The 25,287-nt window shown below is 33.6% G+C and overlaps 2 protein-coding genes across 7 annotated transcripts in view; one reads left to right on the top strand and one right to left on the bottom strand.

Moving 5' to 3' along the window:
• Window positions 1-24,703, bottom strand: ABCE1 (ATP binding cassette subfamily E member 1). 2 transcript variants are annotated; one of them, XM_011359424.2, is made up of 19 exons: window positions 24,549-24,682; window positions 20,385-20,426; window positions 19,233-19,366; window positions 18,126-18,211; window positions 15,926-16,023; window positions 14,843-14,960; window positions 14,344-14,481; window positions 14,145-14,214; window positions 13,809-13,905; window positions 12,806-12,895; window positions 10,139-10,260; window positions 7,561-7,782; window positions 6,505-6,564; window positions 6,352-6,410; window positions 4,843-4,953; window positions 4,625-4,767; window positions 4,377-4,499; window positions 3,165-3,276; window positions 1,088-1,604 (listed from the first exon to the last, which is right to left on the bottom strand). In XM_011359424.2, exons 3-19 carry the CDS (start codon window positions 19,333-19,335, stop codon window positions 1,557-1,559), a joined length of 1,800 nt encoding a protein of 599 aa, XP_011357726.1. In that variant the 5' UTR covers window positions 19,336-19,366; window positions 20,385-20,426; window positions 24,549-24,682; the 3' UTR covers window positions 1,088-1,556. The 2 variants fall into 2 exon arrangements, with proteins under 2 accessions (XP_011357725.1, XP_011357726.1); XM_011359423.2 differs by lacking the exon at window positions 20,385-20,426 and having other exon boundaries at window positions 1-1,604; window positions 24,549-24,703.
• Window positions 24,704-24,717: 14 nt separating this feature from the next.
• The window catches only part of ANAPC10 (anaphase promoting complex subunit 10), a 271,547-nt gene continuing 270,977 nt past the window's right edge, over window positions 24,718-25,287 (top strand). For 2 of the 5 annotated variants that reach the window (XM_011359429.2, XM_023530241.1), the window contains exon 1: window positions 24,718-24,868. The gene's annotated coding sequence lies outside the window, so the exon portion shown is untranslated. Of the gene's footprint in view, window positions 24,912-25,287 lie in introns of all 5 variants that reach the window. The other 3 variants (XM_011359425.2, XM_011359427.2, XM_011359426.2) reach the window with 3 other exon arrangements.

Genomic DNA, 25,287 nt, shown 5'->3' on the forward strand with positions numbered 1-25,287 from the left:
TAGTGTTTGGCTTATTTTATTCAATATATTTGAAATAATCATTCACAAATTTAACCTATCCTTAAAAATAGGCACTAATTTCAGTATAATTCCATTTATGTACAAAACAAACCTTTTACATATTCACACTTAGGTAAGTGCACAGAAAGAAAAGCACGAAAGGCTATATATTAAATGCAAACACTGGTAACCTTTGGGAGAGTAATGTGAAGGGAGATCATAACCTTTTATTTCATATATTTATGTGTATTTGAATTTTTCACAACAAACATGTATTTATGGATTACATTAAATTTTTAAAGGCCTAATGGAGCCCAGTTAAACCATACTTTTTATCCACTGTTTGCATATTAATCAAAGCTGCTATTGTTTCAAGGAGCTCTAAAAGTCTGTTCAATAATTTCTAATTTTTCCTATTTTGCTTGCCCCATTAATTTATTAAGTAAACTTTTCTGCTCACTTGGAGCATGTTAGTTCCAGTTAATTCATTAGTCAGAAGTATAGCTGAAAGTGGTTTCATACTACAGGTATCCCATTGTTCAAACTGAGGAACTCAAGAGACGGGTAAGTTTTTAGAACTCTTGCTATACACTATCCAAAACACAAAAAAAAAGTCAAATAGATTTAGATAATGTCCTCTATATCCAAACAGAAATGAATATATTTGGTACCATCTGTATTGCTATCTGGAAACTTGTTTGCAGTAATGTTGCCTTCAGATAAGTGGCTCATAGTCCTGGCCCATCAGAAATTGTGGAATTTAAAAATACACAGGTGCTTAGGCACCAACTCTAAAGATTTTGAGCCTGCACTTTTAAGAGAAAATGCTTTTTTCTAAATCTTAATCAGTGATTATATAAATGTATGTTTAAATAATGACATGACCTTGAGAATTACAGAATAGAGTAATTCAGAATAAAGTTCGGTTTTTTCCCTTGGTGGGGGTGGGAGGGATATTAAAATGATTTTTGATAAGATTCAAAAGCACCAAAAACATTGTAAACAAAACAGTGTTGTTTTGTAGTAGATAATCTTCCTCTGAAGGTCTAAACACACTGATAATATAAGTGCAAAGACTGAAAACAGATAACATATAATCCTGATGTTTATTTATCAAATTTCATCAGTGGAGTCTTCGACCGGCTTTTAAAATAAGGGCAGTTTCATTACACTGGCACACTTGGCAAACCACGTAAGTACAGAAACCTTTTCCAAGATTTTAAAAAGGGGGCAACACTGGTCAGCATTTGGTACATGAATATAATACACCTATTGAAAAATTTCCCATTCACCATAAAATTTGGTGGTAATTAGTATAGCTTAAAATGTCTCAATTTTAGAATGTTATGCACAAAAAGGGCCTTATCAAGAACAGAAAAGTGGCATTTTCTGTGTTCAGGCTACAATTTACAACACAACTGTCTTCTGATGTTACATTAAGTAAATTATACTTCAGGCTCTGGAGTATGTGGGGCATAAAACCTGATTAAAGTTTTACATGACAAATCTCAAATGTTTCTTTTAATAAATGGTTCATCAGTATTCTCAGATTCAGTCTAATCATCCAAGAAAAAGTAGTTTCCACTCTTCTTTTGTTCTACATCCTAAAAAATAAAATAGAGAAGCACAAAGGTCAACACCATTCTCCTGTATGTAGGGGGAGTCTTTCACTCACAGTATTACTTAGTGACGTTTATAGTGTACAGCCTCCTCTAGATATACTGTCTGCTTCTAGACATTCCTAGGTTCACTACTTATAGGCAAGATGTACCCTCTGCTACCCAGCCCTATTACCAGAATACCTCCCTTGGTTCACCTCAGGCAAAGCCCCTTTATATAAACTGCCTAACATATATAAAATTTTGCTATATAAAATACTGTTTCCAGGAAAACTATTAAATTCCATTTTATTTTAACTTTAAGCTCCTGGTCCAAAAAGTCCATACTGTCGTCAGTTTGAGAACTGCCTATTAAATAAAATATGTACAAATTTTTATCAGTACCATTTACCAACTGGCCAGTTATAATCTATCCCCATACTCGCCTAGCTGTTCCCTTACTAAGGTTAAAGTATGACTGTCTAAGATGACTGGGCACAGACAAATGATGAACAGGTGTATCTGGAGACTGAACCGTGAGTTTCTACAAAAGAAAATGACAATATGAAGTATTCATAATGCTCCAGGAAAAATGTTTAGGAAAATTATGCCGTGCATAATAAGTGTTCTAGAATTTAGTTCCTCTTTTCTGCTTAATATGCTTTTCAAACTGAAAAAAACTTTTCACTTTTAAGTCAGAATTTGTCATTTCATTATCCTGGCCAGAGAATAACAAATCATTTATAAACGAAATATATAGTGAAAGCTAAAGGCATCCAAAAATCGTTAGGTGCTTAAGAATACATGATGTGTACGATGGCCTTGTCTTTGCCTTCCAAGAGCTCACAGTTTAGTAGCAAAGCTAGAGGAGTACAAACATGAAAACAACCTAGTAACTGCTAGGTTGTGTAATATACTTGTAAAGCTTCCATTTCGGATGACGGCTAGAGGACGATGAAATGTAAGCAGCATTTTAAGTAGGCGCTGCAGGGGATACTAAAAACACAGAAATAGTTTTCCTAGAGTTTATTCACTTTTTCTTTTTTTAAGCGACCAAGAGATTACTGCCTTCTAAAAACAAACCATATTTCACAGACTACATCAAGTGTAGAGTGCACAATTATTTTATGTATCACAAAGAAAAGCACTGCCAATTAAACTGACAAAATGTTTTTCCATTGTTTAGAATTTTATGCTCACTTGAAGGAGCTTGTTTAGATTCTTAAAATACACATTTTAATCATGTTGCTCTTGTGCATACATAAAAAATATACATGAGAAATTAAGATATTCATAACAACTTATTTTAATAGTAAATTAGTATAATCTGAAGGCATTTTAAATGGCAATTAAACAACGCAGATCGTAGAACAGTGGGTACAAGTCAGCAATGGTAGCTATGTCATAATTGCTGCCTATAAGACAAGTATGCAATTAGACAGTAAAATGTGAAAAACATGAGTCTCAGATTTAATAATTAATGTAACAGCTTTCCATTGAGAAACATGCCATTCAATTATTTACACTGAAACGTTATCCATGATTTAAGATAGTTTTTCTACATACCTTAATTGAATTGAGTTTGTTTATTCTTGGCCTATAGTTGTTTGGATCTCTTCTGAATGTAATTTCAAGCTGAGACAAAAATTTATTCATGCCAGCCAAAAGCGTTTGAGGACTAAGGGAAAAATAAGCTCAATTGTGATTAAGATTTACCCTCTAAATTTAACTACTTTTTTGGGATACAGAATATCAAGAATCACTGTTCCCTCTAATTCCCCAATCATCAGTCTTCTGGATAACAAAATAATCACAGCATATTATAAACTCTATGTTCAGAAATGTCTGCTTGGACTATATAGTTTGGTGATAACATTCTTGTGTAAAAACAAACACAGTTTAACCTGTTTCTGATATGGAAAAAGAAACATTTAAGAAGAAAGTACTACTTTAGCAAAACAAAAGTTAGGAGAGTACAGAATTTCAAATCTGACATTTTTAGGGGAGAAGAGAATTGAACAGAAAAGATAATATGAATGTTAGAAATTCAGCACTGGAGGGAATTTGAACAACATCATGGTTTTCAGTAATAAGAACTCCTTTTAAAATTCCTATGATTTATTCATCATCTTCATCCAAAATTCTTCAATCATGCCAAGTGACATTATACATGTGAAACGTTTTAAGCACTTTGTAAATACAGAGGGGGAGCACCATTATTTGAATAAATAAGCTTTATATCGTCTAGGAATTTCCCTTACTCTCAAAGAAATATGTAATTCTCGATAAAAAATATACAAATTTAAAGTGGAAAAAAAAAGGAATTCTGGGAAGAAGCTCTGTAAAGTAGTTTTATTTCTTGGGTGAATTATTCAAACAGCAACTCCATTCCTCAATTTCTAATACCAGAAAACATTATGTTGCAATCATATGAAATTGATGTTTTTATAGGTTGAATATCAACCTATATAAATGGTTGAATATCATTAATTCCAATCACTACCATATGGGTTTAGTACCAGAAATATAAGAAATTATTATTACTTTTTAATATTTTTCTTAATTATAAGAAATTAGTCTAAAAACTACTATTCTACCTGGTCTCATCCAGTATTTGATATGGATACTCTGGGAGTCAGTCATTTCTAAAGTTTCTGGCTCGCTCTTTCTTAAAAATTAAAATGGTATGAGTAAGGTTTATAAGCTTATTGGAAAAATTTAAATAATATTTTCTGATTGTTAGAACTTAGTGTTGCATATTTTAGAAAGCAGTCTTACCTGTTTGCAACTGTGTTCTTAGATGGAACACCATCAAAGACAATGACCCGATCTGCCAGATAGGTGGCCATGATGAAGTCATGCTCCACAACGAAGGCTGTCTTCTTAGCATGGAGTATAAAACTAAAACAAAATTTTGAAGAAATCTTTTATAGTTTTATATCATCAAATATTCAAATGCTATATTCAGCACGTTGCATGTCTGTACATATAATCCAAAAGTAATACTCTTATGAGCAGGACGTTACCGTTTGACAACTCGAGCTGCCATCAATCTTTGCTCAGAATCCAAATACGCAGATGGTTCATCAATTAAATAGACATCAGCAGGTTTGCCCAAACAAAGAGCTAAAGCCACTCGCTGCAGCTCCCCACCAGATAACGTCTGCACCTATTTGGAGAAGAAGTTTGGCAAACCATGTAGAGACATCCAGTTTAAAATAATAAAATAAAAAAATTAGAGTACCTCTTGATCGATGATGTTTTCAATTTGTAGAGGCTTCATTACATCAGTCACAAATTGTGGATGAGTGTAAGCATCTCTTATCTTTTCATGTAGTAACTGTCGAACACTTCCCTGTTTTTAATGGAAAAAGTATTGACATTTTATTTCAGTATAGAGCTACTGTAATTATAAATTGTTCCAGAGCAAAAGCATATCAATTTGCCACCAACAGGTATTTTTATGTTTATCCATCATCTATTGCATGTTTTAAGATTTTTAAATTAAAAATCCATCATGTCCAACAAATAAAACAGTAATTTTAAAATATGAAACTAGTGAATGAATGTTTCAGGGGAGAAATCATTTGAATAGGAATAATTCTAAAGGGCAATGTAGGTATCAAGTAACCTTACATAATCAGTAAGATAACACAAAATGCATGATAGAGGTGAATCTTATGATGTTTATTGCTTGTTTTTTTCAGGAGGGCTGAATCTGAGAACTTAAAAGGTAAGTTTATCAGAAAGTATCAATGACAAAATTTTTACTGTAAGCTAAGCCATTTCAAATATGCCTGCCTGACAAAGTGAGTGTGGAGGTACTGAGTGTAGACACTGTAGTTAAGAAGTTCATTACGCCCACACAAACTAAAGGAGATTAGTCTCCATGTTTTCAAGGTTCATCCATGTTGTAACATATATCAGTATTTTATTTCTTTTTATGGCTGAACAACATTAGATTTTATAGATATAAATATCGATTCATCAGCTGATGGACATTTGGATCATTTTCCACATTTTGGCTATTATAAATAATGTATTTGTACGCAAGTTTTTGTGTTGAGATAGTCTTCATGTCCCTTCGGTATATATCTAGGAGTGGAAATGCTGTTTCACATGTAAGTATGTTTAATTGTCTGAGATTTTTCAAAGTGGCTCTACCATTTTACATTCCCACCAGCAATGTATGAAGTTCCTTATCTCTACATTTTATCAATACTCGTTACTGTCTTTTTGATTTAGGTCATCCCAGTGGGTGTGAAGTGGTTATCTCCTTGTGGTTTAAATTTGCATTTCCTTAATGACTAATCATGCTGAGTATCTCTTCCTGTGCTTACAGGAAAAAACGTCTATTCGAATTCTTTACCCATTTTTAATCTGAGCGGTGAGAGCGCTTTATATATTCTGAATACAAGTACCTTATTAGATCATAATTTGCAAATATTTTCTCCTATCCTGTGGGTGGTCTTTTTACTTTCTTGATGGTGCCATTTGCAGCACAAAACACATTAGGTTTTTAAAGGTTTATTTTGGGAAAAGATGCCAATCACATTTTAAAAGCATTTTCCTAGTAGTGGAAATGAATAAAAGACTGTAGTCTTAATAAATTCTTTAGCCACTTTTGATAAAACTATACAGAAACTAATTTAGAGAAGAATTCTGATATAGTGAAAGATTAAAGTTATAGATATGTATGTATGTGTGTGCATATGGGCACAAACTTTAATACTCAAATAACAATAAAACTCACAGTTGATTTGGGACTGATTTTCTGTGGCTTATAACTGACATTTAGAACAGGTACTTCTCCTGCAAAATAATGCAAATAAATAAGACACAGTAAACTTTAAAGATCTGGGCAGTTTTCAATGTAGAACAAAAAGACTCAATATCACAACAGTACCTCCTTCATCGGGTTTCAGTCTTCCAGCGAGCATTCTGATAAAGGTTGTTTTACCAGTCCCTGGCAACATAACACACAACAATCAGTCCTAAAAGATGCTTCACATTTGGAGTAGATTTACTCCAAATGTACTACTAGACTTTAATGGAGAAATTAGTTTTAAGATAACCACACTGACACTACTGAATTCTAAAGGTTATATAAAAAAAAAACCTTAAACTTTCATGATTCACCTTCTCAAGTATCATTCTAAACTAATTAGGAGGAATATAAACTAGTTAAAGCTTATAATGACCATTTAAATAAATGGTAGACCTATAAGGTGTAAGACGAGTTATTTTTTAAAAGACATATTTAGTTAAAATATCAATACACACAATTTATTAAGATACTATAGTACTATCTTATGATTGATATCATCATGAAGTCCATTTCCATGAACTATTTAATTGCGACCCAGCTCAAAATTCTTCCATTAACTAAAGACTGATAAATTGCAGCAGTCTTATAAAAAAATTTTTCTTCTACAGTTTTGTAAGTCGTAAGTACATACACTTCAATTTTTTTTAAAATCATAAAAGCAATGCCAAATATTTGGTACTCAAATTCATTTCATAATTATATTTATGACAATCTAATATTAAACGATGCTGATAATATAATTATTTACAAAGAAAGACTATTTTGAATTTAAAATAAGAAAAGCTCCAAATAAAAGTGCATTTAAACTAGATTACTTCTGAATTACCAATTTATCTTTCCTAGTCAGTTTCCAAGATGAATCAATGCCCTTTCAATTTATACATAGAAAAAACAGCTTAAAAAAACTGTATTTTTACTGAAGGTTATGAAACAAAATAAGAAATATGAACTTGACTGAATGACACTGAGGTTAAATCATACAATGTTAGAAAATGTGAACTATACTGAGAAATGTACGATTCAATCCAGGTCCCAGACCTATAACCAAGTCCAAGTTTTCCATGGAGTAGTTAAAACTAAGTTACTAGGTAAACAGAAGAGACTTTCAAATATCACAAAATAAGGAAAACTTACCATTTTCTCCCAACATTACCATAATTTCAGAATCTGTGAACTCTCCAGCTACAATTGCTAGCTCAAACTCTCCCATCTTTTTCTTCATTCCGGGATATTTATACATACACATCTTTTTAACCTCCTCTTCATTTGCTGTCTCAGCCACTTTAAAAACAAGTGATGCATCTCTGAATCTCAAATTTTCTGTTGGAACGTAGCCATCCAAAAAAATGTTTATGCCTGTTGAAAAGTCATTGACAATAGATTAGTAAAGATAATTAAAGACTATATTTTTTTCAGAGCAAAAAATTACTACATAAAAGCCCAAACCCCAGGTTCTCTTCGGAGCAATCTAAGCATAGATTTTAAATTTTTGTGGATTTATACCATGCAGTGACAACATGGTGTTTCACTGTATCTAATGCAAGTTTACATAATTCATGCATATATATGTGCCCATGTATATACAGATATGAAGCACATCTTTTCATTATGATGTGATTTTTATATAAGGTTTTTTCCATGAGGTTTTATGCAACAGCATATGATGCCACGTCTGCTGTGTTTAAAAACTACACATTTTTTCTCTAAAAATGACAAGTAGTAAAAATAGGATATTTTCATAGATTGACAAAATAATATGAAATAGTTTGGGGAATCATTTTTTAAATAATTTAAATTATGCGCATATGTTTTCAAATGACCAATCATGTACTAAAAGTTACAATGTAGTGCATTTTCTTTCCAATTATTTTTGTAGGTTCCAAGAAATTTATAATGAACTTCATTTGATTTTTTTTGCTTCACTATACAAAGGTAAACACCATTATCTAAACAAAGTTTAATAACTGAAAGTAAATTAACATATTATTCACAAGATGCCCTCCATACTAAAGTTCTATAACGGCAGACACACAGAAATGAAAAACTGCATTATTCAGGAAGCATTGAAAAGATGTTTTTCAGTGTTTCCTATATGTAAAAGAAATTTTGGAAGTCTTGAAAGAAAGTCTAAGAACGTTATTCATTTCGTTTGAAACTGAGAGCCACATCGGGGGTCCTGTATCCTCAGCTTAGAATATAAGTGGTTCAATAAATATTTGCTGACAGGACAAATGGATATATTTATTCTGCCAAGAGCAGCATTTTTAAAATCTTCAACTATTTGAAAACTATATATGTGAGGTTAAAGATTAATACCAAAGATTAAATAAAAACAAACTTGAAAGAACCATTTAGTCCGAGTGCATAATTTATCAGGTAAGGAAATGAAGGCTCAGAGAAATAAGTGACCTTTAGCAAAAAGCATTAAGTTAACTTAGCCTTTACATTGTCGTTAATTTAAAAATGAGTCCAAGCCCTAACCGCCTTTACAGTTCAGAGAGAGCTTTTACATATACTGTCTTACTTTCAGTATGTTAAAAGAAAGCAGAATGATTAAGTGGTTTGTTACTTGAATTGTTTTAACAGAAGAGGTACATTAAAAACCTCACCGGGAACCATTTTGCCAATGGCATAGCCTTCAGACATGGCATTTATAAATAGAAAAATGAAGACTGCCAGATATCCACACCATTAACAAGATTCTACAACTGTTACTACTATATGGAATAGAGAGGGACTCAATAAATACTTGCTGAGGCAAATAAAACATAATTAATAAGTTTATTTGATATCTCTTAAGACTACTGGAAACAGAACTGGGCAATCTCACAAATTTTTCCTTAAAATATGTATCTATTTATCTCAATGTACAAGAAAATAATAAGTAATAGCAATCCCTTCCCCAAATCTTAAGTATGTACTTTTTAAAAATTAAAAAAGCTACGATAGCCTATTTAGGCCAAGTGTATGATGCAATATAAAAGCAAGAAAGCAGTGAAAGGAAATGGGAAAGAAATTAAAAGGAAAAAGGCGTACTGGATGGAGTGAGTGCACTGGTATTTGTGTCAGGAGCCACTTAAGTGGTGGGCTAGTTTTTACTTTTGTCCAACTTGCTTAGGGAGGGAAGAGACACACACAGAAAAGAGAGGCCAGAAAGTCCCTTTTTCCTGAAAGTAGAAGGAATACATTAAAATATACTTACTACAATATTTTATTAGATTTTAGTCACTTATTAAACTATAATATGTCTACTAAACTCTCTTATTTGAATATACTTACTAAATTACCTTATTAAGACTTTCATTCTTAGTTCTATGAACTTAGGATACACATAAATTTGAAACATGAAAACGAGATGAGCACTAAATAAATTTTAAGTGTTTCGCTACTGGTGCTGGCCTGTCAAAGATAAAGTTGAAGATGATAAACACTACAATGATGCGGTAAGAAGCCAAAAAATAAAACTTTAATATAGCAAATAAATAAAAAAACTGATGGAGCATTTCTACCTTCCCCAACAGAAAATTCTCCAAAAAGAAATGTTTTGTATAACTGATGTATATAACCTTATAAATACATTTTGTCGAGTGATTAAATTCCATAAGAACAAAATTTTAGATAAATAACAGAGTGACATAGAACTACTTAATATCAACAATACATTTTCTAAGCATTAAAATAAAAAAAAGCATTGTAAAGTTTTTCAAGTTACCTTCTCTTACACTAAAAGGCATAGTGACAACACCGTAAGCACTTGGTACGCCATATAAACAGCAGATGAAGTCAGAGAGATAGTCTAACACACTTAGATCATGTTCCACCACAATGATATATCTGAAAGTAAATACAAATTTTTAAATGAAACATAACATATATAATAAAATTAAAACTATGATTATTATTGCTACATAACTTTTTTACTAGTGTAAATTTCAGGAAAATATATATTTAAAAAAAATTAAGTGTAAAGACCATATTAAACAAAAGCCATTAAATAAGATTCATTATCAATGTTTCTATTTCACATCGTTTTCCTAAACTAAAAGAAACAGTTAACATGAAATAGTTTATGGATATATGAAATAAATGCTTTGCTATAAAGAATGTATTTTTAAAGAAACTTCACAAAGCAGAAACAATTATGAGATTTAAGTAGTCAGGATGCAGATATATATCCCCTAACTTTTTATCAATCTATCACTACAGATTATTTTAACTCTAAGACCTAATACATTTGTGAAAAGTCTAACTCAATCATTTCCTTCACTTTGTCGGACTAATCTGTTTTGACATGTATCCTTATTATAATTAAGGTTTCTACCCTTTCACAATATAAGACTGTAGTGATTTGCCTGAACATATACTAACTGACGTATATGCTACCTGGTTGTAAATCACTCTTTTCGTTCTATTAATAATAATAAAAAAATTAACTGTGAAGGTATATGACTTTCATTTCAGTATAATAAAGGGGTATAAAAATATCTGATAAAAAAGAGCTGGAGTTTAGAACTGCTGACCTAACTGCTTGTGGAATCTTTTCTTTACCAGACAGTGAAGTCCTTAAACACTGGGGCTACATTTCATACTCTTACATTCCCCAAAAAGCCTATCATAATGTCGAGGCCTATGTATGAAGTGAAAATTATGGCTACTACTTGACCCAACGAAGATTCTTTCTTTATAACTTATAGTCTCAGTTTCACTTCAAAGTATGTGGATCATTTGCTTCTTGAAACTAAGAAGTCAAATTTCTCAGTTCTGAAAAATTCTCAGCCATGATCTTTTCTTGGCTTTATTTTTCAGACTTCTATTAAAATATACATAAATAGTCTCCTCATTCCATTCTCCATGTCTCTGAACCTTCTTTATGGATTTCAATCTCAATCTCTCTCTGCTGTATTCTGGAAACTTGCTCAGATTAACTGTTCGAGTTTCTAATGCTCTTTTCAGTTGTCTCTAACCTGTTTAATCTGTCCGGTGAGTTTTCAATGTTATGACTATATTTCTAGATTTGAGTTTTTTGAACATTTACCTATTTTTTGTACTGTGATATTTTCAGAGTTTTTGAATCCTTTGTTTATGCTTTTAATTATTTTAAATATTATTTATAGTCTCTTTGATAAATCGCCTGAAATTTCCTGAAGGTCTAATCTTGCTGTCTGTTGTGCCTACTGACTCGTTTGTGGATGGTTTCCTCCTGTCATCTATAACCCTAGATTTGAGCTCATGAATCTTAACCTGTAGGAATCTGTGTAACTGGGGTTGAGTGGTTTTCTATTTGCTTCTGCTAAGGTACCACAGACTAAAGATTCTAGGACCCTCTTATTATTTTACTTTCTTACCGTGGAAGGTTCTTACTCTCCTGATTATATAAATTTTAATTCCATATTCATGTGAGTTGCTGGTCCATGAATAGATTTGAAGGGGAGCCATCCCTCTACTCCCTGCGAGCTCAGTGAGTGACAGATATATGCTTCCTCGAAATCTTCATGTGCTTGCCCTTTTGCTGAGCAAGCAGTCCTCTGAGAGTCCTGGCATTTTATGTGTCATAATCCAATACAAGGGCTTGCTTCATCCCCACAAGAGGTTGTTAAAGCCCCAGATCTATTAGAGAGACCCTCTAGAAAGCCATGTTCTTGTCTCTTCTCTTTAATTTAAAATTCTTTTTTTGGTTTCTGATCCCTAGGGATTTCTCTTGCTTTCTTGTAAGATTAGCTGTGTATTAAATCAGTCACTAAGGAGAGGCAAAGAAAATGTACAGAAAAATACCCCAGGGTTCTAGTCATGGCTTTGCCATGTAGTAAATCTGTAACCTAGAATAAGTAATTAGCTTTTCTGACCTTAAAATTCTGCATCTGCAAATGAAAATACCACCTGAATAGTCTAATTTAGAAGATTACTATGAAGCTCAAATGAGAGAAGATTTAAAACTGTGCAAACTACAAAACCACCTCATTAATACAGGGTGTTGTGATTATTTAACAGAAGTTAAGAACTCTTGTGCTTGGTAAGACCCTGAACACCTAGAATTATTCTAGTGACCCATATAATGTTCTACTATTTCTGTGTTTGAATGACACATTTATTTGAGGATCTGGTAAAAGCTAAGGATCTGCTTCCCAGAAATCCATTCATATATGCCAGAATTTGCTTATCATTTCAAAGCATTCCTAGTGCCCTGCAAATGAGCATGGTAGTAAATGAATCTTGTATTAAGAACCTCTGTTCTAGACAGAGGAAACTAAGTGGTAGCTCAAATAACCCAAATGGAAAACATGCACATGTAATGACACTGATGGTCTCAGTGTTTAATCTTCAGAAATCCGAAAAACTTGCCAAACAAAATAACAAAGACATATGCCAAATCTGTACTCACCTATCTGGATTTATTAGAGATCGTATAGTAATAGCAGCCTTTAAACGCTGCTTGACATCTAGGTAACTAGAAGGTTCATCAAACATGAAACTATGAATAAGAAAAGCAAATATAATAATTTAAAAGACAAATATGACATAGTCATATCTTGCATTTTATTTTAAAGCACTGTAATATAATTTCCAATTTAACAACAAAAATCCCCCCGTATCCTAATGAGGAGTCCCCCATCATGGTAAAAACTTCTATATTCTGTTCAGAAGTAGAAGAAAAGAAATTATGAAAAGCAGGACTGCATATCAAGTCTGGGGACAGACTCCCAGATTCGGCTAACTTACAAGTTGTTAACTTCTCATGAAAAATATTCTGATATACTCTGAGGTAATTCAGAGACCTTTACTCTTGTCTTGATTAGCTAAAGTCACTTGCATTAGAGCAAATAGATTTTGGAAAAGAGGGCAGTGCACGGAACTACAGAATACTTTGTGGACAAGAGCTAGTTGTTTCAGATGACAGAGGAGAAATGTGGAAGATGAGAGCAGTTAGTATCTGGGAGAAGAGAGGCAAGAGAATGGAGGAAGGAAACTTGCCCTTTTCACTTCTCCTCTCGCTCTCACATGGCACGCGCCATTCTAATTTAAATAACTTAAAAGACCTCAAGTTCTACTTGAGATACTTAAAAAAACTTGCTGGCTTTGAATAATTTGTCTTAAAAATTATTCCTCTTATGAATCGAGAGAGTAAATAATAAACAACTTACTTTACATTGAAAAGGTCTGGAACCCATAAATTGTAAAGTACTTATCTAAATAAATAAGTTTTTCCTCCCGCAGAACTAATAGAATGGGCAATAGATGTACAATTGCTTCAACATCTTACCTCAAAATTAAAATCGTATACTACTTCTATTAATTTCTCTCAAAATCACTGCTTTATTAGCAGCATTACAAATAACAACTCTAAAATAAGGACTGAGACATAAAAAAGGTATAAATTAACCTACATATCAGCTTTCTGTATGCAAACAACAGCACAAGCAAATCTCTGCAATTCTCCTCCTGAAAGATCTTCCACATTTCGTTCTTTTAGATGAGTTAAATCTACAAAGAACATGGAAACATTGTGTTTAACATTATATATTTTATTTCACCTCTTCTAAGCAAAATATATATTGCATGTCATTCTGCGTTTGAATATTTCATTTGAAGATTATGTTAACAAAAAGTAAATAAGACTAGTACTAGAGATTTCTCCATTTATTTTAGTAATCCATATAAAGATATCTATCTATGAGTTAAGTTCAAGGCCTACTAAAACACATACACAAGAAAACACTTACCCAGCTGTTGACATACAATTGCTTGTGTCTTTGTTTCATCCTTTCTATCCAAAATAGAACCCACTGTCCCCTGTCATAATATACCAAAAACAGTTATTACTATTTCTTTCAATATTAGTTACAAAGTAAAACAAGTTGAATTTGATATATCTTTTATCAATATCTATAAAACATAAGTCCCTCCTAAAAAGCAACTGACCTTTGCAGCCTTGGGAATCTGGTCTACATACTGAGGTTTGATAATAGCTTTTAGGTCATCTTCTAGAATCTTGGTAAAGTAATTTTGCAATTCAGATCCACGGAAGTAAGTCAAAATTTCTTGCCAATCAGGTGGATCCTAGAAATACATGTATAATGATCTGAATTTAATTTAATGATACAACTGCAAGAGGGTGACTATTACACAAAATAGAACATATATCCAAACAGAATACTTCTGGCTTCTAACAATCTTAAGATTGAAGTGGATTAAATTTCAAATCAAGACATACCAACTCATAACAGTTTAAAGAAGCTCAGCATAATCAGTTAAGCAGCATCAACAGATTTAAAAAAAAAAAAAAAGGAGTTTCATTTGTATATAGTTTCTCAGCATTAATTCCATGAATAATCTTGGGGAAAAAAAAAATCACACACACTCTCCTTTAGCCTCATAAAACCGACCTATATACTCATTTTTATAAGGTAGTAATACATACATCATACTTTCCAAGGTTTGGCTTTTGTTTTCCTGCTAAAATTTTTAAAGCAGTTGACTTTCCAATACCATTAGTTCCAACTAATCCCAAAACTTCACCTGGACGAGGGATAGGCAACCTGTCATTAAGTATACAAAAATAATAAAACTCAGACTTAGGTAGAAAAAGCTACATATCAGAAATGATGTATTTTAATGCACTTGCACGCCACACACATCCATTAAGCTAAGAGATATATGCCAGATATTATTGGCTATTAGAAAAAAATCCAGCCAAGATTAAACTGTTAATTGTTAGAAATGTATCTATGACAATATTACTCCAAGTTTTATACATTCAATTTTCATTCAGTCTGTTCTAAAGTAACAATTCTTTACATCTAAGGCTCAGTTTAAAACAAAAATGCTTTGGTAAAAAATTACATAGCAGGTGCAACCTCACACTTTTTTTTTGCCTGCCATTTACTTACAAGGAGAGAAGTGCCACATCAACCAGAAATTTTCCACTTCATTCTCCCTGATGCAGTAGGCCCCTTAAAGCTGGCAGGTTGAGAAATACCTTTTTATTAGTTCAATCTACACTCCCAAGTTCAGTATATTAGGGTTCAGCAGATTAAAAATCTCAAAGTACTCCTGTGATTTAACAATGCATGTCCAAGTTCAGAGTAATATTCTCCGTAGATCATGAGATTAACAGATAAATTAAATCAAAGACAAATTTCCTTAAAAGTTATTTTGGGAATAAGCGTATTATTAACAAAAATGACTCTCAACCTCAGTTGTGTCTTAGAATCATCTGGGAGCTTTTTCAACTTACTGAGGTCCAGACTCTTCATCCAGAGAAATGATGTAATTCAACTGGGCTGAAACCTGGGCATTAGCAGTTTTAAAAAGACCCCCAGGTAATTCTAATTTAGCCAGAATAAACCACTGACATATACAACATGATTCTGCATATTACAATATTTTATTTCTCTTTAGTGAATGTATAATACAACTTTTTTCCAATTTTGCATTTCTCTGAAAATTCCAAAATGTATTTTATTTTACTCTTGACTGAAGTAAAGAGGACTTGAAAATATACCTGTGAAGTTTGAAGGCATTGGCACAATATCGATGTGTTGTTTCTTTTTCCAAGTTGCTTGGTAAATTGACAATTGATAAGGCGCCAAAGGGGCATTTCTGTTATTTAAAGTAAAGAATTTTTTGTTACTTTTCGGAAGTATACACATGACTAAAATGGATAGATTAAAAATTTTGTATAACCAAGCTTCCAAATGTGGGAGTTGCACAAAGATATAAAATATTGTTTTTCTTATTTACTTAAAAATAAGTTCCTTGAAGGTAGAGAATCATATTAATTAACTTTGTGTTCCCCTTAGTGACTGCCATAATCCTAGTCATTTAATGTGTTTGATACTTTTTGAAAATCTTACAGAACTTGAGGTTTCGCGTTTGTTTTGTACATTATTAGATAACAGAAGGCTAAGACGCAAGATGAAACATGATTCCTGAGTACTATATGACTGCATATTCAGCCCACAATAGAAGCCTTCCCTCTTCCTCCTTCCTCCTGTCTTTGTACACATCCTTTTCTACCCTGAAAAGTTCTTTAAGCTCACGGATTGTACCTTTTTTGGTCCATTTTCATGTCCCACCGATAGCTAGTGTAACATTTGCATAGATCAGGGATTAATGTCTTTCTGCTGTGATTTTTAACCATCTCATATGAAAATAAGATACTTCATATTCCAACTGAGTAAATTCTCATTAAAAAGGCTTATTCATGGAAAAACTTATTCAAGTAACAGCTGACTATCAATTAGATAAATGACCATCAAGAATAAGAACGACATGAATGGGAAGGTTATTTAAGAGTGGTAATGTGGCTAGAAAAATTTCTCAGAAGTACAGAAAATTTAAAAAAAGTACCTCCAAAGAGTATAATCTCAGAATAGATATCTGTTTAGCAGAACTGTTCAATGAGCTCAGAGACCAATTAAAAAGTCTCTGTATATAAAGATTTCATTGAATTCACATTTTATAAGTCACAGGAACACAGGCAAAACAAAACAAAAAAATTAACATCCTCTAACTAAAACTATTGATTCTTTATATGAAATTTTTTTTGCCAATGGAATTACATCCATTTACAGAATTCTCTTTATTCCATCAATATATATAAAATGCTCACAGGTTGCAAGTAATTTAAAATTCTCTAAAACTACAAGGAAAAAATATCCGCACTGTTCATATATGAGGTGCATTATAAGTATCTTAGTGTTCAGTGGTATATACTACCCCCACTTCCAAACAGACTCATCACATTAGTATCTTTTCAGCCACTGAATTGCATACCCCAAATTTTGGAACCTAATTTTTCTATAGCAGTGAAGAAAGAAAATAGTGTTCTTTCTGCATAGAGTGAATAATATATTGTTCAAAATCAGATTTCCAGCACCCAGGACATCCGCAGGCATATAATAAGAGATTAGTAAGTATTTGCTGAAAGAAGTGTTTCTTCCTTATATTTTCAAAACAAGGGAAAATGCTTTCAGTACCACGAAAATTTTTCTGGATACTTAGCTAAAGATTCAGAAACCAATGTAAAATACATATAAATATTATTAGAATGAGTAACAGGGTGGCACACATATTCTGGTAAGGTCCTTTTTAACATATATTACCTAAGAACAAAAAAAAATCTAAATTAAGAACTTCATCCATTGGCTCCTAAATATCTTTTATGAACTAAAGTTGGAAATTCATCATTCTTAAGTCAAAAACCCTAATCAAACTATTCAATGCAACAAAAACTAATTGAAAAACTATCCTATTGAAATAAACCCAACGACAGAAGAATGTATAATACAGCGGGAGCAGCACTTAAAAATTAGGTTAAATTGAAAAATTTGGGCTGTGTGCATTTCAGATTTGAAAATGTCTGCCATATGACTCATATTTTTTTGTATTCATATTTCCAAAAATTTCTGCTGAAGATATGTTAGAGAATGTCCTTCTCATAAAAGGGTGAAAATGAGAAATTAATTTTGGTTGGAAATGGCTTTACAAAATTGAGTATGGCAAGGATCACTTTAAATTTGGGTGGTTTAATTAAAAAAGCAACAATATTAGATTATTTACATAAGAATACAATTTTCTTAAATTTATATTCTTTACTCAATGCTTTATATTTCACCTCTTTAAAAACAGTTATAATGTATTAATAATTTTGATTTCATTTTTAGGTTATAAATTTGATCAGAGAAATAAATATCACTTACCTTAATACAAATACCACAACCAATACAAAGAGTTTCAGAAATCCATGCTATTTTGCTCTGGGGTGTAACTTCAATGCATAATTTTCCTGGCAAAGGAAAAGATAGAATTAAGCTATTTTTTTCTGACATTCCAATTTTCCAAACATTGTTATTTAGGCAATTTGATTCCAAAGTTCCACACAGAAGCAGATTTTCAAAAACAAAGGCCACACAGAAAATTCAGTATCTTAAATCAGTGTGTTGTGGGGAAAGATTTCTGAATTTATTATTTACATAAATACTCTTGTCAAGCAACAGAGAGATGACTCTAAATGTTTATTTTATTACCGAGGAAGAAAATATGCTAGTAAAATTGTGGTAGAGCCTAAATGAGTTTTATTTTTAAGTTGACTGACCTGAATATGTAAGTCACAAAATATGCCTTGGAAATGGCAATGTATATCAGAGAAAAGAATGAAATATGTTAGCTGGATCAGTGAAGCTCTGAGAGGTATGTAGTCATCTAATGTATACACAAAATAAATTTGGTATCAAGGATATTAACAATGGAATTTCTGAACTGCGTGGCAGACTATAATAGATGACATCTAAAGTTTCTTTCAAGATACAGTAAGCTAGTACCTCACTAGTACAATTAAAGTAACAATTACTTTTAACACAGCCCTTAAAGACTACCAAAAACTAATCAATTCTGAATTGCTATAATTTATTTAATCTTGAATATGTAGCAAAGCCTCACGAACAGTAATTCTTATTAAGCTCTTCATTCTTGCATTTTAAAGTGAGAATATTATCAAACACAAACATACTGGCCTTCCTTTCTCCATGAGTTAAAGTAATTACAGGATTTTGTAGAATAGTAAGAATCTTAGTAACTTGAACTCTGGTCTGATTTTACATTCAATAAGCTTTAGAAAATACTGATATTAATACTTTATTCTATAATTAAAGAAACAATCATTTAGTCATAATAAAAGAAAATTTAGAACAAAATCTGGTCTTATCTTTACATTTCAAATAAACTAATGGCTAAAGCCTAGAGAATTATGAAGCTCATTTATTTCTTTTAAAATCTCTTATCTTTAAATGGTGCACAGATCAGCTTACCCATTCGAACCACAGGGCAACTCTTTTTGCACTCCTGCCGACATTTCTTAGGTTTACATTTGTCATGGTTGACAATAGAAATTCTCGTTAATTTATCCGCCATAATTCTAAGTAAGAAAGAATATCCAGCTCTTCTATTAAAGAAAAATTAACATAATTATGGCATAGTCGATGTAATCGATTAAGAGAAATAAGTCATAGGCATAAAAGTTAAATACATTATCACCATATTCAGATATAATTGTCTGGAACTCTTAAAAAAAAACCTAGTGAAAAGTAATAACATAATTTAGAAAGGCTGGGAAAACAAAGATTTACATATATACCATTAATCAAAAAATTCATAAAAACATTATTTTCAAGTCACAAAAAAAGATACAGGAATCAAGAAGATATATACACATGTGAGGAAACTTTCAAAATACCGCTGAAAAACAAAGAAGACCTGAATAAATACAATGACATGTTGTATCAGTTTTTATAATAGATAATAGTTCACATCAAAGATTTCAACTTTTCTTGAATTTATACATTTACTCCAATCTCAAGGGCAAATAAATAAATAAACCAGAGAAACCAAAGCTAAAGCTTTTATGCATAAAGAATAGTAGTAACAGCCAAGAAAACTGAAAAAGAGCAAGGAGAATGGGGGGAAACTATACTTGGCAGATAAAAAAAAATGATGTAAGGCCTTAGTAATTAATACTGATGCCAGAGTATGAATAAAATAGAACAGAAAGACCTGACATGAAAACTAATACATATGATAAAGAAGTTTACTCCTTCCCTTAAACTGAGCATTACTTTATGTCTTATCTAACTATAACGACACTACTGATGAAAATGGCAAATAATTACTAAGGTTCTGACCACCATGTTCATCAACTAGAAAAAGTAAAAACTGTATTTCACTAGGAATTTGCAACATGGCCAAGATGAATTTTATGCTAACAGCACTGAAATGAAAAGGGGACCAGGTAACTGTATGTACAGACTGTGTTTACTTTTAAAGCTTTTTTAAGTTTTGATATTTAACAGTGCCATCAATTACAAAGCTAAGGTCAAAGTGAACTTAAAAATCTTTTACAATATTGGGCTTAGAGACAGACATTAATTTTCTAAGAATGGTGATTGAATAATTCCAAAAAGTACCTTAATACTCCAGTTTTTTTCTCCAGTATGTAATGAAAGAACCTAAAGCCAAAAGACTATCGGTTAACAAAGACATTCTGCTGGCTTTTTCTATCAATGACTGTGATCCTCAATCCTTTTTTTTTCCCTGACAGACTGCTTCCCTTTGTAGACCTCTCAAGTATTTCTCACAAAGCTCGATATCATTAGGCTTGGAGGGGGATAAGAGGTCTTGTTGCCCCCAGACTGTTATTCTCTCTCTCCTCACTAAAAAATTCGACTTCTGCCTCTCAGAGCACCCAACTGCTTTTGTCATTCACTGACCATCAGATCACTCCCTCTCATTCTTTGAGAATTTCAGATCTTGGCTAACTTTCACTCTCTTTTACAACTCCAGTCATAATTCTTGGTGATTTCAATATATTCGTAGATGATTCTTCCATTAATAGTCCTCTCAGTTCATTAACCTCCAATGATCTTGTATTTCACCCTACCTCAGCCACTCATTCCTTTGGTCAACCTTCTGACCTTGTCATTACCAATAATTACAATCCTCCCATAAGCTCCCTTTCAAATACCCCATTCTCCAACCACCACTCCTACGTTTTCAGCTCGCCCCTCTCATATTCAACACTCCAACAACCCTTTGAATCCCCCCATTTCTCAGACTTACTATCAATAACTCTTGATTCTACTACATTTCCACTGTCCCTCAGCCCTCTGTAGTTTCATTTGCCTCCATACTCAAAATTCCACTGTCAATCATTTATACCCTTAATTACAATCCTCGTTAAATGCAATTCTTCACCTGCACACATAGAGCTGAAAATGGGTAGAGAAAAAACAAAGCCATGCTGATCAGTATAATCTCAAGAGAACTCTTATGCCAACCAGCAATCACACTATATGTATTTCCAGAGCTAATCCATTTGCACGCTAAAAGACATGTTAAGGAGAATGTTCCAACAATTCTTCCTCCTGTCTTTCGCATCATCAATTACTCTTTCCACTGCCTTATTTCCATCAGCATTCACTCTATTATCTGACCCCATCTCCCCTCATTGCTTTATTTCTCCTTCCTTTTATAGCAAGACTACTTGAAAGAGTTGCCTATAATCAGTGTTTCAAATTTCTATGTATTTTCTCAGAATCCATTCCAAGTTTTAGTGCCTATCATTCCATCAAAACAGTCTGTCAGGCCATTACTCTTAACTGCTTCCCAACAGATCTCTTTGCTTCTGCTCTTAACTCCTTATACTCCAATCCTTGACAGTTCACTCTCAATACAGGAGCTAGGATGATCTTCTTAAAAGTATAAGCCAATTCATGTCACTCTTCTACTTAAAATCTTGCAATGGCCTCCCTACTCACTCTGAATAAAAGCCAAAGTCCTTAAAATAACCAATAAGGCATTGATCGGTCTAATTTTCTGATATCATCTCCAACTACTCTAGCTGTTCATTTTGCTCCAGCCACATTGGTTCCTTGCTGTTTTTAGCACATGCCAGACATGTTCGCGCTTCATGGCATTGGCATTTTCTTTTCCCTCTGCCTGTAATGCTATTCCCCAGGGTGAGCTGCATGGCTCACTCCTTTAAGTCTTCAATGTTTATTTCTCGGTGAGCCTTCTCTAGCTATATTACCAAAAAATAAACCAAGCTGCCTTTCTGTCCCTCTTCTCTACTTTTATTCTTCTTAACTTTCTACTATAAAAGCATATATTTCATATATATGTATACATATATGTACATATTTATTGTGTGTATTTGTATATATACGTGTGTGTGTGTGTGTGTGTGTGTATATATATGTATATATATATTCTCTCTCTCTACACACAGACAATATTTTTCTCTCCACAAGTAGAATGTACTCCATCATGAGGACAGGGATTTTTGTCCATGTGTTCATCACAGTGGCTGGACCAGTGCCCAGCACATAGGAGCTGATACATGTAAATGAATGAGAAATTTAAATAATTTTTCTACAGCTTTTAGTAACTTCAGAAATCTTGCAAGTTACCAGTATTTCATAGTGATAGTTATCCACTAAAATATACACTAAAAAAAAAAAAAAAGAAAAAATCACCTAAAAGGAGGCTAAATATTTGTTATAAACAAAGTTATATTAACTAATAGGTTTGCTCTACCTCTTTAAAAACTTTCGGGTATCATAAAGATTAGAAGAAAAAATTAAAATGATTTTTGAAATGCTGCAAAAAAAGCCATCATTCTGGAAGTGACAACTCCCTAAAAACTGAAGATTCTTTAATTAGCTATTAAAATAAACCTGGACACCATACAAATTACCTGGTTAATAAGTATAATAAATTCTCCTCTTGGGAATAAATCCTTTATCATAAAATTGCTTTAATTAAATCTTATTTATGCCAAACTACTAAAATGTTTTACATAATATTTCAAACCATTTTAAAAAAACAAGTGACTGTAAGAAACAATTTTTATAGAAAAGTAAAAACATACCAAAAATGGTGAATAAGCTGACACAAACAGTGATATAATGCATTTAAGAAAAAGACTCTTTGTAGAACTGTTAATTAACTGTGGAAACACCATTAACTCAATTTCTATATTAGTTTTAAGAATTGGGGAAGAAGCGGGTTCCCATTTTCTTTTTCAATGAGAAAGATACAACACAGTAAAGCTTGGAGGGGAAAAGCACGGTCACAGATTCCTGGGATCGAAGAGGGACTTGAAGATGTTTGAGATCTGAAAAACTGTGTTCAAAAGAGGTACTCAAATCATGAACCTCACTGTCAATTTTCCCTTGGAATTGGGAGGAAAAAAGAAAGTGAAGCATAAAAGAAAAGCATCTGCAGTTTAAGACCAAAATTACTATATTGTGTGAAAGCATTTAAAAGACAATTGTTAACGAATGATGCTTACTATCATGTGAAATATTCTAACCTATGATTATTGTAGGTTATTAGTCTTATAAAACACCTAAGTTGGGAGTGGTGCACAACTCTGACTTCAAAGTCTTAAACTGAAGACATTTAGAAGGGACACTAAATTAATAGTTTTCTTGCCCTGCCCCCAGCATTATATTAAATGTTCTTCCTAAAAAAATTTTTTTTTTATATGGAGAACAAGATTTTTAACTAAAGAAAAAAAAAACTTTTAGCATCATTGTCAGGCAGTTGGTATAGAATGAATATTGTCAGTACATGGGACAAATGTACTGAGGCCTTCAACACAAATGCCACATCATAAATGCCTAGTTAGCAGTCCTGTGGAAGAGAGGGTAAAAGAAAAACAAAACATTGTTTTGAAAGTTCTCAATCTTATTGATTTAACCACAAAAAAACCCGAGAAAAATAGAGGTGTATGTAGTTTATGGAAATCAGCTTTGGCCGTCGTGCCTACAGTGTTGAATCATTAAAAGGAAAATAAAGGCATTGTGAATAAAGATAACACTCAATATGTCAGGGAGTTTAAGATATAATAAAGGGGAATAGGGAAAAGTCACCAAGAGAAAAAGTGTCAAATGCTATAAATGCGCACCAAAAAAGCTAAATAGACGTTCGTTCAATTGGGAGATTACGAGGGATAACACGAGTTACAGTAGAATACACGTTGCTCTTACACAAAAGTAGAGCGACGTTTGGCCGTCATTTCTGTAAAGACTGGGAGTGGACAAGTATTCAACTTCATGGCGGCAAGATGCCATGACTCGTTCCATAATCACCAAACCGTGGAAAAAGCCACAACTTCCCATAATCAAATATGCATATGTGAAAATGTATCCATTTTACTGTACCAGGGAAGGGGAGGGTGTACTAGGACGGATGCTGTAAATTCTGAAAGTGCCTTCCTCTCTAGAAGGTTCAGCTCTAAGGTAGAAGCGGGGTAAAGGGAGAGTGGAAGCGGTGAAAATTCGATCGTTGAGATGGCATCTAGGTCCATTCTCGTAGCCTCTGGCAGGGGTGGAGAGCAACAGCGGCGGAGAACCAGGTCAGCTGGAGCGGAAGCGCGACGTGCCTCCAAGCCCTCGCCGGCACCCGCGTTCCGGCAGTTCCAGCTGTCCCATCCCACCCGAGCCGGCTGCCACGCGCTGCTGCCGTCACCTGAGGCCTAACCAAAGATTCTTGGAGAACGTCCCTACAATCTTTAAATCGTGGCAAACTGCAGCTAACGGCAAAAGTCCTCTGCGCTATTCACTTACCTGGAGACAATGATCCCCTTGCGGAGGGGAGCACAGAGGCCAAGTCAGTTCTTGCCGTCACTTCTCAGCGGCACAACGTGTTCCTACGGCCTCCGGCCAAAATGGCGGTGCCCAGCCGCCGCCTCGCGCATGCCATAGGGACGTAGTGCGCACGCGCAACAGGGAGCGCCGGGCGAGACGGCGAGGACTTACGTCATTGTGGTGCGACGCCAATTCACCGCGGTTGGGGAAACCAAGCTATCCAGAGAAGCTAAGTGGGAGTGGCGCGGAGCTGCAGGAATCCTAACACCCTGAGCTGCAGCAAGCCGGGTCAGCAAGCTGTAAGTGCATGAGGTTTTCTCGGACGTGGTGAGTGGGTCTAGGGTAAGCAGATCCGTTCTCTTCCTCAACCTCAGTCTTTTTTTCTGCTTCCAATTTCCTCAAGGCTGGTGGGTCAGGAGTGGAGCCTTAGCCATTGCCCGTTCTAGCACTCCTAGCAGAGGCGTCAAGCAGGGCCAGCAGAGTCTCGTCCAGACAATGCTCGCTGTGGCGTTCCCTCTTGGATCTTAGCTCCTGAACTGTGTGGCCAGGAACCCAGTTTTATTCGAGCTCCATGTTTTTTCCACTTGGTGGCGTCCAGTGCCAAGTCCGGCAGTTGAATTCTGCTCCAGTAGAGAGATAGGCCTTTTTTTTTTTTTTTTTTTTTTTTTTTTGGGGGGGGGCGTTTGACAGTGACAAGACATTCAGCTTGTAATGATGG

The sequence above is a fragment of the Pteropus vampyrus genome, unplaced genomic scaffold (assembly GCF_000151845.1).
Source record: "Pteropus vampyrus isolate Shadow unplaced genomic scaffold, Pvam_2.0 Scaffold47, whole genome shotgun sequence".
Classification (NCBI taxonomy): Eukaryota; Metazoa; Chordata; class Mammalia; order Chiroptera; family Pteropodidae; genus Pteropus; species Pteropus vampyrus.

Excerpts from the sequence above, each read along its gene's own strand:
- ABCE1 (XM_011359423.2), bottom strand. The coding sequence starts at position 19,335 with ATGGCGGATAAATTAACGAGAATTTCTATTGTCAACCATGACAAATGT. Across the intron at positions 18,212-19,232 it reads TTGCCCTGTGGTTCGAATGG|GAAAATTATGCATTGAAGTT; the intron begins GTAAGCTGATCT and ends TTCCTTTGCCAG. Across the intron at positions 6,565-7,560 it reads GGTAATGTTGGGAGAAAATG|GGACTGGTAAAACAACCTTT; the intron begins GTAAGTTTTCCT and ends TTATGTTGCCAG.